The sequence below is a fragment of the Chenopodium album genome, chromosome 16 (genome assembly GCF_948465745.1).
Source record: "Chenopodium album chromosome 16, dcCheAlbu1.1, whole genome shotgun sequence".
Lineage (NCBI taxonomy): Eukaryota > Viridiplantae > Streptophyta > Magnoliopsida > Caryophyllales > Amaranthaceae > Chenopodium > Chenopodium album.
In genome coordinates, this window is record NC_137849.1 from 50,970,313 (window position 1) to 50,988,430 (window position 18,118).

The 18,118-nt window shown below is 35.3% G+C and overlaps 3 protein-coding genes across 3 annotated transcripts; all 3 read right to left on the reverse strand.

Moving 5' to 3' along the window:
- Nucleotides 1–88: 88 nt before the first annotated feature.
- LOC145585883 (uncharacterized) lies at nt 89–4,187 on the reverse strand. The gene is made up of 7 exons (XM_081642592.1): nt 3,847–4,187; nt 3,235–3,443; nt 2,478–2,990; nt 1,206–2,240; nt 974–1,121; nt 514–884; nt 89–426 (listed from the first exon to the last, which is right to left on the reverse strand). The coding sequence occupies exons 1-7, from the start codon at nt 4,133–4,135 to the stop codon at nt 178–180; spliced, it is 2,814 nt and encodes a 937-aa protein (XP_081498718.1). The 5' UTR covers nt 4,136–4,187; the 3' UTR covers nt 89–177.
- A 7,855-nt stretch (nt 4,188–12,042) lies between these two features.
- Nucleotides 12,043–14,491, reverse strand: LOC145585884 (uncharacterized). Its single transcript, XM_081642593.1, has 4 exons — nt 14,242–14,491; nt 13,175–13,280; nt 12,653–12,801; nt 12,043–12,563 (listed from the first exon to the last, which is right to left on the reverse strand). The coding sequence occupies exons 1-4, from the start codon at nt 14,380–14,382 to the stop codon at nt 12,471–12,473; spliced, it is 489 nt and encodes a 162-aa protein (XP_081498719.1). The 5' UTR covers nt 14,383–14,491; the 3' UTR covers nt 12,043–12,470.
- A 1,397-nt stretch (nt 14,492–15,888) lies between these two features.
- Nucleotides 15,889–17,587, reverse strand: LOC145585885 (GRAS family protein RAM1-like). The gene has a single exon (XM_081642594.1). The coding sequence runs from the start codon at nt 17,378–17,380 to the stop codon at nt 16,013–16,015; it is 1,368 nt and encodes a 455-aa protein (XP_081498720.1). The 5' UTR covers nt 17,381–17,587; the 3' UTR covers nt 15,889–16,012.
- Nucleotides 17,588–18,118: the final 531 nt, after the last annotated feature.

Sequence of the window (18,118 nt, forward strand, 5' to 3'; positions counted from 1 at the left end):
TCCCTTTTCTTTTAAGCATGAATAGCAAAAAAGGGGGATTCATAATTTCATATTGAATGAATTTCTTTATTTATAGGCGTTGATCAAATTCAAGGGAGAAGTCAGGACTGAGCATCAAGGGAATTGATACATATAAGTATAGTATAAAATTTGAGGCCTTGATTTTAACCAAATCACCTAATGAATTGCAGTCATTCGTTCATAATACTGTGAATTATGAAGCAGGATCAGTTTCAGGCCCTTGACATTCTCCATAGCCTTGGGTGTCATCTTCAATGAGCTTGGATAAAATTTCTCTCTCAGAACAAAGTCGTCTGAGTAAGACCAGGTTTGACCTCTTGGGGAGCTGTCAGTCCACAGGAACCTCTCAGAGAATGGGTTCACCAAACTTTCCCTGAAATCCTCAGCCGGCTCACAGATTATACCCTGAAATGCCATGCAAACTTGCATCAAGATAACGAAAGAATATAGAATAATATAATAATTTAAAGGAGCATTTTAATTGCTGGTTACCTCTGCCATGGCCTTGATCTTCAAAGTGATGTCGTTACTGAGAAGGACAAGCTGTCCGTCATTCTTATTCTTCCTCAGGCTGAGAGCATAGTCAAGTACATGATCTTCTGTAGAGGGTGACAGAAGTTCTGGTCGAAATTCAAGGGCAGGAAAGGAAAAGGACTCTGCAGTTGTCCCACAGCTGATTTGAGAGTAAGGTGATGCTGGAGGGGTTATTGCAACAGAGCGCCCTTCCTCCATGGAATTTTGAACATGGATCCACCACTTTGTTTTAACCATGCAATCTTCTATCCATTCTAATGCAGATGATACCTCTGTATTTCTTCTGAAGAAACTCGTTTGTCGTTTCAAACAAGCAAGATCCTTTATGACTGGCAAAACAAGCAACAGTTACATATAGAAAGATTCACAATTTGATTGACTATAGTTAGAGCAGTAACATTCAGGCAGTTCATTTTACCTATTTTGGGGATGATGAGTTGAGTTCCCTTGAGACCTTCAAGCAGCTGCAATGCCTTTCTTGATTCTTTGTTCAGTAGAGTAGTAGTGTCCACCAGCATACTCCATTTTCGGGTTTTTTCTCCAAAGCATTTGTCCGGTATATCAGTCTAAAGTATCAGGAATAAACAATTAAAGTGTTAAATAATAAAATTACAATAAAATTACAATAAGGGAACACAGCATTTGCCGACCTTGCTTGAGACTTTAGCAGCACCAGGAATGCAAGTTTCAGATTTACTATTCTGGGGGGAATCTGCCAGAAGGGATTGAAAAGGCATCCTTTGATGTTTTTTCTCCCTTAGACTAAATGATTTTGCTTGATTAGAAGCACGGTGTGCTGTTTTCTTCTCCAGAGATTTTTTGGGCGAGTAATTCTCTTTATCTGATGAAGGAGACAAGCTGTCCTCATAGTAGAATTTTGGGCTTCCAATCACCTTTAAAAGGGGTGATTTCCCTGAGCTTGAATTATTTACTTCTTTCAACACAGCCAACTTTCTCATGGACTTGTGAGTATTAGGGGTGAAGTTCTCTTTGTCTGGAGTAAAGACTTCTTCCTCTTCTTGGCTTTCCACTTCATGAAAAAGAGCCCTAGTAACAGGTTCATGCTTGACAATCTTCTGATCACTTCTCTTTTTATTTCTTTCAGACATGCTTGTTGAAATCTGGGGAGAGCTTTGTAATTTACCTCTTCGGGACCAAATGCTACTGGCAGACTTCTGATCTGATGTTATCAAAGGACTACCAAATGGCCTTTTAATAGAGCTGAGTGGTGGACTATCAAAGCCATTTCTCGATGATTTGTTTTCAAACTCCGATACGAAGCTTGCATCAGACAATGATGAACACACTGAAGACTCCGCCCCCATATTTCCAGACCAAAAACTCCAAAGCTTGCCTTCATTGTGTTCCTTGACTGATGAATTCACATCGACACTTTCCAAAGATTTCCTTTCAGAAAATACTCTAGTATCAGATACTATTTCTGGGAGCTGCTTTTCTATATCAAGGTGATTGTTGTCAGTGCAAAGAAGAGCCTCATTAGTGGCAAGAGGTGATGTTAACGCTGCAGGTGATCCACACCAGAAAGTCCACACTTCTTCTGTGTTTGGAGCAACTTGCTCTCCAACCAATTCGTCATCATCATATAGAACACTGAATTCCACATCCTTTGAAGCAGATTCAACTGCAAGTACCTCTTCATTTTCCTTTCCTTGAGGATCCTCATCCTAAAATACCCAATTGACATGATGAACATAAAATCAGCAACTATATGAAGGAAAATGTATTAAACGAAGACCATAAAATGTCCTAAAATAGGCTTATACTATATATTACCCAATGTTTTGAAGAATAATAATAGTAATAAAACTCATTGCGTGTCTCGATTTCATAGTCATCTATCACCCAGAAACAATCAATAACATAGAAAGATAAAATAAGTTAAGGAGTGCAAATCATCTCACCTTGACAATCTCTTCATCCTCATCTTTCCGCATAAGCTGTTCAGTGATATCATCCAAAAACAAGGTATCCAAGCCCTCCAAAACAGAACTAAGAGATCCTACGTCTTCAAGCTTCACTGACTGAGGATATTCTTCTTCCATGGGACATGCCATATACTTCACTTCCTGCCCAACCCATTCCCAGTTCTCACCCAGAAATAAAGGCACCAAACCTTCCAAAGCAGAATCCAAAGGTTGCACATTTTCATTACCCACTAATTCCTGTGCAAACATTTGAGATTTTTCATCCAGAAATAGAGACATCAAGCCTTCCATATCAGGGTCTCCTTCCATATCAGGGTCTTCCAATCCAACACACTCATTGTCCACTGCCATAACATTTTTGTCTGTGTTTTGAGCTACTTTCTCTATATCCAATCCATCATCATCACACAAATCACCAAACTCTACACCCTTTGAAACAGAATCAACTGCTAGTAACTCCTCATTTTCATGTCCTAGTGAATTCTCATCCTAAAAAATCCAATTGACAAAACAAAGTCAAGAACTACATCTAGGCAGGATAAAAGAAAGCATAATTTAGATGTCCAATTCCAACTAATAGGCAAATAAGAGTATATGATTAATATCCAATGTCCCAACAGACAATCACATTAACTTTCATTGCATATCTCAATTTCATCTAGTCATCTATCACCAACAAACAATCAATAACCTTATACATACTAAAATAGACAAGGAGTGCAATTTATCTCACCTTGATGATCGCTTCATCCTCGTCTTCTTGCGACCGCACGAAGTCCAAGGGTGGCACAAAAGGGTTGGAAACATCATAAGCTTGGCTCAATGGAATCCAGTGCAATTTGTAAACCCTACTCGATCCTCCAATCCTCAAACTATCACTCTCATTCATCCTTGTTCTTATATTTGGTTCTATCCTTTTATCTGACACCCAAGTTCCATGCACTAAACAGAAACACCAAAATTGCATTAAAAATCAAAACCCACGTTATTCTTAAACCCTAAACCTTACAGAAAACAAAAATAAAATAAAATAAAAATCACTACGAAATAAACATAGAAATTACAATTAATCAAGACCCACAAAACTTTGAACCTTCATAAAATGAAATCAGAATACCCACAAAATTTCAAGATTGTTTCCACCATAAAACTTTCATTTTTATTTATTTTTTTTATTTTATTAAACCACATAACACGATTTACAGAGCAAAACAAAACAAACCCACAAAATCAACTTCAAAGATTCGAGTAATACCACAATAATTCAAATTTAAAAACTTCAAATAAACACTATAATTAGTACTGAATTGAATCTTACAAAGTTTCAGAAGAAAAATCGATTTACCTGAAGATAAATCAGTGATAGAAAGGTGTTTGGAAGAGGGTTTAGAGTGAATGCGGAGATGAAAACGACTAATACTGGGATGTTCTAAGCGAATATCACAATCTGGGTGTCGCCCAACAACTAAAGTTTCTTCAAATTCTTGATGGGTTTTACAGAATTCATCATTTTGTTGCTGGGTTTCATTTTGATTTACAGGAGGAGGGGCATTGACTAGGAAAATGTTCTTGAGGATAGCGTTGTTCTTCCAAACTGTAAATACTGGTATTTGCATTTCTTTCTGGTTTTCCATTGCGCCGGAGATGATGATCGGAAGTGTAAGAGAGAGAATTTTTGGGGTTTTAAAATAGGAGAAGAAATGCCGAAATGGCGAGGGTTTTGTTGATTCCAGCTTTTTGAAAATTTAACTTTGAATCTTGAAAACGTGGAACTGTGTACGTTAAATGTGTTTTTTGTAACGGACACTTTTTCTCAATCATACATTTCTAACTTTCTATAGTTGCCTTCTTTGGTATGGTCAAATGGTCAATGGTCAATAGTCAATAATAGTCTAAGGCCCTAAGGGAATGATCGGATTAGATTGTAATGAACCAGAGCAAAGATTGAAAATTTAAAATTCAAGATTTTGACTAAATGAGTTAGGGTCTGTTCTCATACGCTGAATTCAGCTGAGCTGAACTAAACTGAAAATAAACTGAACTGAACTGAACTTATTAATTAGTGATTTTTAACTACAGATTAGTGATATTTGATTATTTATTATTATACATATGTGTATATACAAATATACATATTAAAATATTTAAGAAAAATATACTATATAATTATAATATTAGTGGAAAATATATTAAAAACATGAAACCCCAAAACATTTTAAAAACATATACTATTTAATTAAAAAATAAAATATTATTATGACAAAAGAACACAAAACACTTTGTAAAAAATTAACACAATTAAAAAAAAATAAAAAAAAGAAAAAGCTGGAACGAAATTATTATTATTAAAGATTAATTTATTATTATTATTATTATTATTATTATTATTATTATTATTATTATTGTCGTTGTAATAAGAGCTTAAAAGAATGAAATTTGGCTTTATATCATTAGCAATATCATTAGACATAAACTGAAGTGAAAATAAACTGAACTTAACTGAAATTCAACGTATGAGAACATGTCCTTAATAAACACAAGGCATTAATTATACAAATAACTCGTGTTGATATTCTAAAAAAGATGAAGTAGATGGGTAGATCACTCCATTTTTGTAAGTAAGGTAGACAAAAAAAAATACTAATTGTACGAATAATTATGAGATAAGCTATATATATATATATTTATTTTTTTTAGACATTGAGATTAGCTTTTGTGACATGTAAATGTATTTTACCATCCAACCTTTTTTATTGACCTTAATTATACTTGTATGATCTCTATGTTTTTTTCTAAGTGTTTCATTTTGACTTTTACACTATTTACATACTTTATGCACAATTTGACCAATTTTTTTTGCTTTATACTCCGTATATAAGATAAAATATAATTATACGAACACTTGTTATAATCATCTTAATATATACTTAATGATATGGCGACAAAGTAACATTAATTTCCCCCACCCTAACCTTTTCACCAGCTGATTGCAAACCATATATCAACTTATCAAGTCTATCTCAGGTTCTATGAACATCGCCTTGTCTTACACTATCAATTTTTCTGTATCCATAATGTATAGTCGCCGTCTTATACAAACTATTGTTGATAGTAATGTAACCTAATTTTTTTCTTGTAAACATCACGTAACATATAGTAGTGAGCAAAAGTACCAAATGCAACGAATCCTAAGAATACGCCGACGGACCACCAGGATACCCCTTCTGTAAGTCGGGCAGAAATCAGCGACGCCGTCATGAGAAGGACAAGTTTTGATGTTCTCATTATAACTTCTTCCTCAATAGCTGCAGTTTAAACTTTAAACAACACCCTTTATCACTAGCTAGCCGTAGTTAGTTCTGGATAGCAATACGTATGCAGCAAGCTAGCCTGCCATATGATCTCCATTTCTATCGCGCAGGTGTGCATTGGACAAAAGAGCTTGTGTTTTATACTCGTATTGTTTACTGGCTTTTATACCATACACATCGTTACTAAGCTAGTATTCGTTATTCAATATGTAATAAATGTTCCTAATGTGGACACACATAAGGTTAAGAAGTGGGGGTTTAAAGAGATATTTGTGAAAAAAGAATCTTTTAAGTAGTCGACTTTTTGTAAAAGGAGTTTTTAAGTGGAAAGTTGTGAAAAATGACTTTAAGTTATATTTTGTTAAAGGTCGTACTTGGGTAAGTTTTCTGACATTGACTTTTACGTGTTAGTCATGTAAGTTAAACATAAAAAATAAAAAAAAATAAAAAAAATTCTTCCCAAATTTCCCTCCTATTCGAACTACCCCTTTCATTTTTCCCCCTTTCTCTATCCCAAAATTTCTGGTTTTTTTTTCTCTCTCTCTTTTTCTAACTCACGTGAGTAACACATGAAAGTCAACACCGGAGCTCCGGCGTTGACCACCCGAAAAACTCACCCAAGTACCCCTAAAAAATATAATACAACTTAAAAGGTCTTTTTTCACAACTTTTCACTTAAAAGATCATTTTAAAAAAAGTCGACCATCGTTTTTCACAAATTTCTCTAATTTAAAACATGCATATGCCAATCTATGGCTTTTTAGCCATTGCTACAACAATAACGCTTTCTATACAATTCATTGAGCTACTAATCCATTGGTGCATTCATAGGAGTTGTGGTAGCCGGGGGGCTTGGTCATTTATATATGAAACATGATTCCTATCATGAAAAGATTAGTTATATTTGTATCAGCAACATGACAAAGATGATGAAATTCCATAGTCAATTCAAGCAGCTTGAGGTGGAAGGCTAGCCGAGGCTCGTATCTATATATGTTGTCTCAAGCAATTAATTAAAAAATTATATACTTGTATAACAAACCTATTTGTTACTATAACTAATTTATTTGACTAATTTGAAGCAATACACCAACATTGTTCACATTGTTAAGACTACTTTGCTCATTATAGTGATTTTTTTGTAGGGATAAATTTCGAGGCAAGTGTGCTACTTGTACGTAGAGTCGTAGAGTAGTACATGAACGGTAGATGTGTGCACAATTTGAAGTGTTGTTTATTACAATGTGGATCAAGTAGTAATGAGAATTCCGTATTGAACAAGACAAGGACTTGGTGTACATGTATCAAGCTTAGCCTAAGAACTATGTGAGGTTTACATGAAAAAAGGTTTTCTAGAGTTTAAGAGAGATCATTTTGTGTATACTATGTGTAAAATCAGTTACAAGTTGCGGATGGTATATGAGGTTGATGCTCTAAGTCTTTAAACATGACATGATGTTCTATGCCTTCTAACATATATCAATGCCAGGAGAAAACATGATATAAGTAGATTTTAATGTTTACGTTAGCATGTGTACGTACGCATTCTTTGATGTCATTAATAAGATTCTTAGATTCATAAGCTTTACTCTATACTCAATTGTCAAAAATCAATAATGCTACTTCGTAATAAGTAGAAGTCAATTTACTAGTAGGACGACTATAAAAGCGCTTACCAACATAACTGCTGACTAAGTTAACAGGCCCATATATTGCAGGTTGTGTAGCTTGCTAATTTTCATAAGCTGCGGAGTATACTAGTATGGCATATGATGTTAGTTGCATGTATACTCAAATGAAAAAATATGGGTGCACCAAAAGGTCAGAAGTTGGGGTTTGTATTTTTGCTGCTTGTAACAATGATGCTCTCCGCCGGACTTGTTGAGGCAGCATCCATGTGGTCCGTTGGTGTACTAATAGGGGTTGGTGTGTTGTGGCTTATAGGTCACATTTACACCAGAACTCGTCATTTTCACCCACCGTAATTTAAGAAGATATGTTTCTTTATCATCAAGAATAACCTTACCAAATCTGTGGTAGGGGTGTAGGACATTGTGGTTTCAAGGACGATGATTAATTTTATAAAAGTAATTCAATGATCAACTTTGGTCATGTTCAATTCAGCTTACAATACTCCTAGAGCGCAACAAAAGCTAAATTCAATTTTATTCTTCGATTGCCAAAGGGGCTTTCAAAGATGGACGATTGGTTCTTGTTGGCAAATGATCAACGAACTTCGGCTATGTTAAATTTAGCTTATTTAAGCAAAATTTTTGAGTAAACATAACCCTTGTATAAGTTTAGCTATAAAAATGGCATGTGAATCATTGAATATTTACTTATTAAGTACAAGAAAATAATTCAAATACTTTGGGTAAGAAACGTACTTCGTAATAATTTTGCTATGCTAAATTTTCTTGCCAAGAAATCTCATTCTAGCTTCTAGGATAGAAGCAGCATTAATTAGAGAAACTGAAAAAAATTAAGTGGAGGGAAGTATGCAAAAATACAAACAGTAACATACTAGCTACAAACAGATTGAATACGTTGAACGTGCGCCAGAAGTGTAGTAACTGCGTTGTGCATTACTTCAACTACAGCAAACAGAGTTGAAGTAAATGGTGTAATTGTGGACATATATTACTGTGTTTTGAAGTTTAACGAAGTATTAGTCAGTAAAGTAAAGAAAAAATGAGGGCATCGAAACATACCAATCAATGGCTTTTGGTACTCATAACAATCATCGAGGCAGTGAGCTAATGGTCTGTTGGCGTATTCATAGGAATTGTGATAGCTGGAGGGCTTGCTCATCTTTATATGAAACATGATCCCTATCACGAAAAGATTAGTTGTATCAGTAGTAACAACTTGATGAAGCTCATTAAATTCCATCGTCAAAACAAGCATCTTGAGGTAGGAGGCTCGTATCTAAATGCTACTCCTAGCTTTCGTGTTTCCCAACCGGTGCAATTTTTTTTTTTTTTTTGTAATAATGACATAATAAGATAAGTTAAATTCTATTTATCAACAATTCTATCGCATTTGACTCATGACATATATTGCTCGATTATTCACTATATATATTGATTCCTGGCTGCATATCAAGTTGAACGGGATAGTTCCCTACGACCTAGCCAACATTAGATAACCTAGCCAGACATTAATTGGTTTTGAGCCAAAGTACATAAGCACGTCCCAAGATTAATGCTCTTGAGAGTGGGGATAAAAAACAAGGATGCAAAATACTCAAAATCAGCATTCATAATCGATCTTTTAGCTATACTGCCGTTACCACAGGTAAAAATAATTCATGTTTTCGTAAGAAATGTTCCATATATTTGTAAATTAACAGCCATTTCTGATCAGTTACTTGTAGGGCTGAAGATTGATGGTATATCATCAGGTGTAATGTTACAAGTCCCTTTCAAAATTATGGCCATGTCGCCCTATTCCCAACGAACAATTAAAGCAACGGGTATTCTGATGACCAATGCTTGGTTTGGCGCTTTGCAAAACCTCTTTTATTTCATCTTGATCAGCAATGTAAGTATGCATCTTTATCATTATGGCCTTTAATTGCCGAAATTAATTGGTTTGGTACATCTGACTATTTAAATTACGGAGTACTCCGTAGTATTTAAAAAGGATTTGATTGATGATAAATGTGTCATTATATAATGTTCAGAAAAAAGTCATTATATTATCTGAGAGCACACTTTATTAACACGAGGCTTTTTGAGAAATAACCTAAAGGGTTAGGACCAAAACGGACAATATCGAACAAGTTGCCATGCTGAATTTTTATCGTAATAATTTTGTGTTGTAAACTTATTATCAATTTGAATATTCATTGCATATTTGCATGTACTAGTTTTTCACCCTGACCATTGTGGCAGGGATTGGGAGCCTTTGACTATGAGTGCTACATTGAGCTGCTCAATCAATGCAGCAACATACTAGACAGAGCCCACAGAGGGGGTTGGGGTTCTGATGCTGCTACTCTTGACTGGGACGAAATGATCAATTTATGTAGCAAAGAATATGATCAAGAGCAGGGAATATATTCGGAAGCCATTGCCACCAAGATTGGCACAAGAAGTTTAATTCAGAAGTATACTTATTGCTTAGCTTGGGGACTCAAAAGTTTAAGGTATACAACATACTTCTTAAATCAGCCTGTGAAACTTCCAGTGAGACCACTCTGTCAGAATCTACACTTGCCTTATTCCTGGATTCTTAGGGATAAACCCCTTTCTTATTACAATCACATTTGCAACCATGGACAATTAACACACCTTGGTACATTTAGATTTATTTAGTATAATCGTGTATGCATGAACCTTTAATCCTCAGCCGAGTTGATGAGTTTGGATTTTCGCTTCTGGAGCAGTTCTTTTGGCCAGATTTTTAGTGCCAGCTATTATACCGTGGATACATTCCTCAGTCTCATTACCATTGTTGCTGGTCTGATTTTATTTGGAGATTTGTTGGCAAGAATTCAGGTGATCCAGTTGTACACTTTGATACTGTTTTTGTTTTAGAAATTCTGATTCACTAACAGCAGATCACTGCCCTTCAATTAGCTAGACTGCCTTGCAATGCACTGAGGTAAAAGAAGACATGCAGAGGGCAAGACAAAGAACAGTTGAGGAATGGATGAAGTATCACCAATTACCTCTACATCTAAAGAATCAAGTTAAGCTAGCTATTCAATCTGAATGGAATGCCACTCAAGGCATAACTGACGAAGCAATGATGAATTCAATTCCATGGAATATACGGTGTGAGATTCATTGACACTTGTATTTGGAGATCATTCACACTGTCAGTTTCTCTATTTGGATACTTTCATTAAGTTGATTTTTACAGTCAGCAATCAATCGTGGACAAAATAACATATTAAAAGATTTTTCTCTTTTCAGATGCCACCGTTTGCACAGATGGATGATGATCTCGTGGATACCTTCGAACAATCTCAAGCAACAGAGGTACCTACGTAGCATTTGAGGGTGAACCAGTTCATCAAATGCTATTTATTTTCAGTGGACAATTAGAGGTTACAAATGCCGACAATGGTGGGCAGTGCATTATCCTTGGATCCGGAGATGTGTGTGGGAGTTGCTGGTATGGTGTTCACACCCGACCAAATCAACTGTGATCTCAATACCTGCAACTCAAACAATCAAGTGTATTACTGATGTTGATGCATTTGCTTTGCGGGTTGATGATTTGAAACTCCTGGCAATCCAGTTTCATCGCAATGGGAGATTTCGCCGGGCATTCCAACATCATACAGCGTAAGATTGGATGGTAATTTATGAGGCGATGATCATTTGTAAAGATAATTATTAGATTTCAATCATCTTATGCAGTTCTGCTAAAAATGAAATCTTAAACATAAGTCACCCCCTCACTAATCTTTGAAGATGCATCTTTCTTTCCATTCCAATATTTTAAGATTACAATAATAAAATAAAAACCAACTTTGAGGGTAAAAATTCAAGATTTTAAATCATTTATGTTTGCCACAATTCTTATGGAGTACACAAATATTATCTCATAAAGACCTATTAGGCTATTATACCTTTCAAGAGCAGAACAGACTTCGGCCCTCCAACAAATCAAGGGTCTACCTAAAAAATCTTTTCTTCCACTTGGATCAGATAATTCATAGCTTGTCACGGGCAATCCTGCAGCCCTTTCCTAAGGATCTGCTTAGGATGGCTAGCCTTCTGTCCGCAAATCTAAAGACCAGGAAGAACTGCAAACGTTTTTTTCTTTTTCGGAACAAGCAAACTAGCTACTCCTATTATTTATAACCACCAAGAATTTACAAGTACTACACCAATAATTGACTGGCCACCCCTGACCTACTGGGCTGGATTGTTGTGATACCACCCTCCGTCGCCTCTGTACTCAAAACAGATGCACCGATCTTAAAAATATGAGGACTTAATTGCAAGGTCTTATCAGAAGAAATCCTACAGAACCGAATACAGCTAGAATAGACCAATATTAAGAATCAAACACACTATTGCTGACCAAAAAATTGAAATTAGTTCTAAGAAGCTTCAGAAGTTGATTCGGAGAATAGGTATATAAGAGAAGAAAACATAGGAGCAAAAGCATAGAAAATATTTGATATAAGGATTTCATTTCATGGACATTGATGACAACTGATAATGCTGTCAGCATAGTAATCACACAAACCAGGAGGAACCCGAAATTAGAATAATTATTATGAAATGAAAAAATTGTTGTACAGGGCTACTGGTCAATATAAAATATAAATAATATCTTTCACTTAAGAAAACAATGATCTAATAGATGATAACTAGTCCACTGGACCTAAACAGAGCCTGATTATAAAGCTAAGCTGTCACTAGCGTCAATGAACGTAGTTACAACCATCTTTCCCGTTTACAAAGAACAGGCTAAAAATGCAAAAACTATCCTCGTAACAATGTTGTTCACTTTGCTGCAGATCTACACCAGGAGGATGGGAGGCACAACAAAGCCATGACCTAAAAGTCCAAAACTAGTAACTCGCCTTAAAATGAGCTTTGAATGACAATTAAACCATCGAAGATCATGTTGTGATCAAACAACTTGCACAAAGCATTCCTCTTTTTTCATCAACTTTGTCCTTCTCTCAAGTCTAATTGTCCTTCTTCTCAAGTCTTGCACGGTGTCTTAGCTCAGCCCTTTTCCATTGAACAATCAAATGGCACAATGAGAAGAGGGTATTTATCTGTTGAACAATACACAATATTAAAGCTAATGTCAGTAAGCTCAGTGCATAATATTGGGAATATATAGGAACAATTAAATAATACTAACCAGAATTATCATTGCAATTATGAGAAGCGGACCAGACCATAGTACAGAGAGGAAAATTCCGTGTGGGTCAAAATAGTTTTGAGTGGCAAAACTCTCCCAATTAGCACCCAAAAACTGATTCAATCTTTCAGCAAGATATACACCAGACACTGCAGGATAAAGGCTTAATGTTAAACAGTGCACAATATCTCAATTACTGCCTGAAGTCCAATATCCTCTTTAGCCCCCTTTTCCTATCAAATCCCTCATTTACTGCCCAAAACACCTTTCCCCCCTTCCCCCAACAGCAAAAAGGAAAAGGTAAAAGCCAAGCCTCAAAAGTTGCAAAGGCTGATGAACTAGGATTGGAAAGAATCATGCATTTTTTTTTTAGCCACCCAATGAGGCCACAACAAGGTGTGTGGTTTAGCTGTAATTTGATGAATTTCTCCACAGGTTGAAGGAAAAAGATCCAACAGATCAAACAATTTACTGTTAGTATGATATAAAAACATGACTACAATCAGAAAGCAAGAAACATACATGCAAGAAGGAATAAACACATTTGGAAATTGACATGTCTCCTCGAGAAGATAATAGTCAGTAGCAGAAACACATAAAATCCCAATAATCCCATCAACCACGGCTCCTGCATAAATTAATCAAGCGTTAAGAATAATTAAAAAGAGCATATAAGAAAAACTCACCTACAGTATAAGATTACAAACACTAATGCATCTGAGATTAATGAAATACAAATTGATTTACAATAGGCATTATCTGTGTATATTAAATGAATGTAGAAGCAAACATATGCAGATAAGTAACTAGATTTCACAAAATGGTAACAGACAGTTTTGAAGGGAGGAGCAAGCATAAATAATTCTGCCTAAATAAAGTGTACACTGAACATTACTGAGCAACATCATTCTCTTACCTGTCATTCTGCATTTCACAAATTTAGCAGCTGATACAGTACAATTTTCCAAAAATCACTTATTCTCTGTAGTAGATCAGTTTTAAAACGCCTAAAATACGAGTTACTAACTACTAACCGATTTCTCTAGCTTGAATTATCCCCCTAAAACACTAGAGGAAAGATACATTATTGATATTAGTGTTTATCTAACTTGAATTATTCCCTCCAAAACATCTAATGAGACCTTCAAAGACGAAAATAACGCGATTTTTGAGTTCTTGCTCATACATGTCTACATAGCATAATTAAACAAAACTACATCATAGCCTCATTAGTATGAAAATATGCATCTGTATTTTGGCAAACTCTCAGAATTTGAATTTTCCAACAGCAAGATAAATACTAAGATAGCAATACAAGATAAACAGCTTGTAAGCTACACTCTTCTCATCAAAACAGCAATAAACAATTAACAATTAACTGCCATGCAATTACAATCAACAATCTATAAATTTTAAAATAAATTCAGCAGTAATATATCATAAGCATAATCAAATTTTAGATCTTAAGTGATAAATTTCAAAAATAAGCTGATTCAAGCAACAAATCCAAGAACAAAGTAAACCTAAAATCAATCAAATTTTATTTAAGGAAAATTAAATGCAATTTAAGCCAAAGAGAAGGGGGAGACCTTCCAATTAATGGCGTGGAAGAAACCTATGAATCTGTCATAAGCAGGTGCGAAACCAGAACGAAGTTCATCGGACAACTTCTGAACAAGATCCGCCATTTGATTCATGTGATCTTCCATTGCTGATCTCACTTCATCCATTGCTAATTAATTGCAGAAACTATTTCACAGAAGTTTAGCAGAAAATTCTTCAAGTTACAGATTTTTGAAACCCAGTAAAGTGTAGAACAAACTCGAGAAGTGTAATTGTAAACCGGAATTTTTCAGTTGTTTCTGGAAATTTACAAAACTTCTTCCTCTTATTTGGGCCTATTTATTTTGGGCCGGTTTTAGTCTTTCTCAATTTCTAGAGCTCTTTTTATGGGCTTAATTGAGTTATTAATTTCTAAGATTCTAATTGAGATTGAGATAAGTAATTTGTGTAATCCTCTTTTTTGTAGAGGGAACTCTATAGATATATCATTACTTTGATGTTGAGGTACTACATATAGTTAATTTTCTACATCAAAGAGCCATAAATATCCGAACAAGGAATCATAAAAGTGATAGAAATAGTGTGAGTAGTGTATTGAAAAAAAAAAAAAAAAATTTAATAATATGATTGTGCTTTATCCAATGTACTATATAACAAACTGTCAAGTTGTTTCCCAAAATTACAATCACTGTGACACACTAAATAAAAATTAAAAAAAAAAAAAAAAAAAAAAACGACTTAAAATTCCGCAATTGCTTGGAGCTACTAAATGCAATAAAAAAATACAATATATAATTTGTAAGTTATAACTTATAACCACCACTAAAGAGGCAAAGAGCCTTAAACAATCTAAAGAAATATGGAGTACAAAATAGAGAGTTACTAGATGTTAGAAACAACCCTTATCATTTCAAAACTATGTAAGGCTTTTAAAGCCATTATCCAATCAAGTCATCCAACATAAAGAACAATATTTCATTTTTTTAACAGTATTTTTCAAACTCATGTTTAAGACACCATATTATGCGGATTCAAGTTCCCTTCTTTTCCTCCATTTAACATGCTCCATCTTTTTGGTAAACTCTAATTAAACTAGTTGTTATCATAAATGACTTCATCTTAACGCGAAACAATTTTTATACATATAAAAACGAAGAGACCATATTGACTGCAAGAAGAATCTTGCAACTTCTCTTTGATTGAATCTTGCGTCATATGAACCTGTCTTGCGAGGCTAGAGATATATCTCTCCATCTCTATCATAAATTCTAAACCCGGATGATAATGACAGTATGACATTCCATTTTCAACAGCCTGTTTTGCTTGAATTGTTGCTTTCAAGCTCAGTTCAATTCTCGAAACCCAATGACTTACCATCATTGCGTTTCCATGTCTACCTAGTAAGGTTTATCCTATTCACCTAATATTAACTTATTTGAATTTATAAAAACTTAGTTTAGATGTAAATTAAATTTGGATAACCATTATTAACCCTATTCTTCTCTTATTATTCCTCCATACAAATTATATTACACCACTCTTAGGGCAAGGCCCAAGGAAGCAAGTCGCTGAACATTAACATGAAAATTAAAATAACTTGCAGGAATACAAATCAAACATGCTGATCAAACTAGAATCTCATCATGTGATATTAGTATTGAATAGATTAGAACTAAAAATAAACTAGTCATAACCGATTATTATTGTTTCCATACTTTCCAAACTCTTCAGGAGGCGTTGTTCACAATAACTGTATAATTCAAGAATAATGAATATTAGCTCTACACAAACTATGCATCATATACTACAGCGCCAGGCAGAGGCTGTTATCAGGAACCTATCTTGCCAGCCTAGAGATATACCCCTCCCATAATCTCTTTCGTAAACTCTGAATCCGCCACCACCAGAGTTCCCTTCGAAATGTGGATGATAATGGCACCCCATTTTCAGCAGCAGCTTTGCCTGAATTGTTGCTTTCGAGCTCAGTTCAATTCCTGTAAACCCATGACTTATCATCCTTCCTTTCCACGTCTCCATTATCTCAAATCTTGAACACTTCACTTCATCCTCGGAAGCTATCAGATCTTTTATCTCTCTCCCGAGATGGTTCTTCTCTATGTTCAGTCTCTCGGCACTCTCTAGAGGTAGGCAATCATCCAAGGAGTCGAACATTGCAGCATAATAATGCAAAGAATCGACGTAATTTGGGAGGATACCACAACTGTTCTGACTTCCTTCTCTTTCTACTAAAACTACTATTGAAGGGTTTAGAGAGTGTATGGCTGTCATGGTTTCTGAAATCTTTAAAATATCACTCAAGCTACTGAGGTGAAAAACCATATTTACTGCAACTGTTTCGTTCTCTTTCCTTTCAAGGTTGACGAGCTTTGATCCTCTTAACAACCCATGAAATTCAAAAGCTATATTCTGAAACCCCTTAGAGAAGCTTATCAATCTATTCTCGGTGTCAATCAGCTCTTCCAAGCTTCTTGCAAGACCTGTAATACGAAGTGATACTAACCGGTTTGAAGCAGTAGCCATCTCAGAGAGAGACTGCATAAGAGAAGGCCATTGAAACCCATGTGAGATGTCAAAATCAATCACATGTAACGCCCAATTATTATTTTCTTCCTGCCCCTCAAATGCTTCAATTATGGCCTGATTGGCAGTAAAATGAGCAAACTGATAAAAAGGAGAAACTCTGTACATATGAGTAAAAGCCATGAACTCTTCTGTAGGTGTTGGTTTGCTCATTACCATGTTATAGAATGCAGATTTCTGGGTTAAAAGCCTTGCAGCCAACCCATCAGCAAAATAAGCAGCAACCCTTTGCCCTGAATCACCAATTACTGACACATATCGATAGAGCTCCATCACATTATCAGCAGCAGAGCTGACATTATTATCTTTGATCAATGTGGCTGCTACGAGCAGCAAATGAATCAGATGAATACCTGAACCTTCTTGAACATCTTTTCCTCTTTGCTCAATGTTCAACATTCTCTGTCTCTCTTCAAGCAGCCTGAAAATCTTTTCTTCCCAGTCTTCAACTGAATTTGTCAGAGAATGTGAATCATCGATCCTCCTCCTCTTCAGTTCCCTCTCAACATGGTCAGAGTGACCGACAGTGGCTAAGCTAAGGCTCAAAACCTCTTCATTCATCATAAAGGCTTCTGTAATAACAGACACAGGACTACAGAAGAAAGCAAACTTAAGAAAGCTCAAAGAACGAGGAATAATAATGAAATGTTTAAAAGTAATGAAGAGGGAATGGAAAGCAGAATGGAATAACCCAACACAAATTCTTTAGAGTAACACCAAGGACAAGGAGAATCTATAAATAATTAGAGACCCTGCTTTTCGTTTTACGTTTCAGGTTAGTGAGGTCACCAAAAGCAATAATATATAGGAACTTAGGAAGAGTATCTATAATCTATACTGGTTCCTTGTCTTAGAATTTAGGTTCACTGAACAGCTAAGCCCTTCCAATTAGTATAAACAATACCTGAAAGGGCCAGTGTGCAATGCGCAAAGGGTCTTATTTACTAGTCTTTTGGTAGCTCGGAAAAGCAAGAAGTGCACTTATTAAGGACAAACAGCAAGAAAAGTGTTGAACCTTACCTACCTGTCTCTGAGATTTGCAACATTTGCCTACAAACACTGCCTAGATTTGCTAATAAAAATACACAAGTCGTTCCAAAAAATGATGATTAAAATACTCAACCACCGTGATATGACGCTAAAGATAATCAATCAGCGGATATCAAATCTCTAACAGATTCTTGAATTAAGTATTCAAGAATTGTTTAATTCAATCAGCTAAGACAGTCTAACTTAGAAAATTACTCAGCCAATGGTCACTGTATAGGCACTCAGAGCTAACATTCAGAATCAGATTTTCTG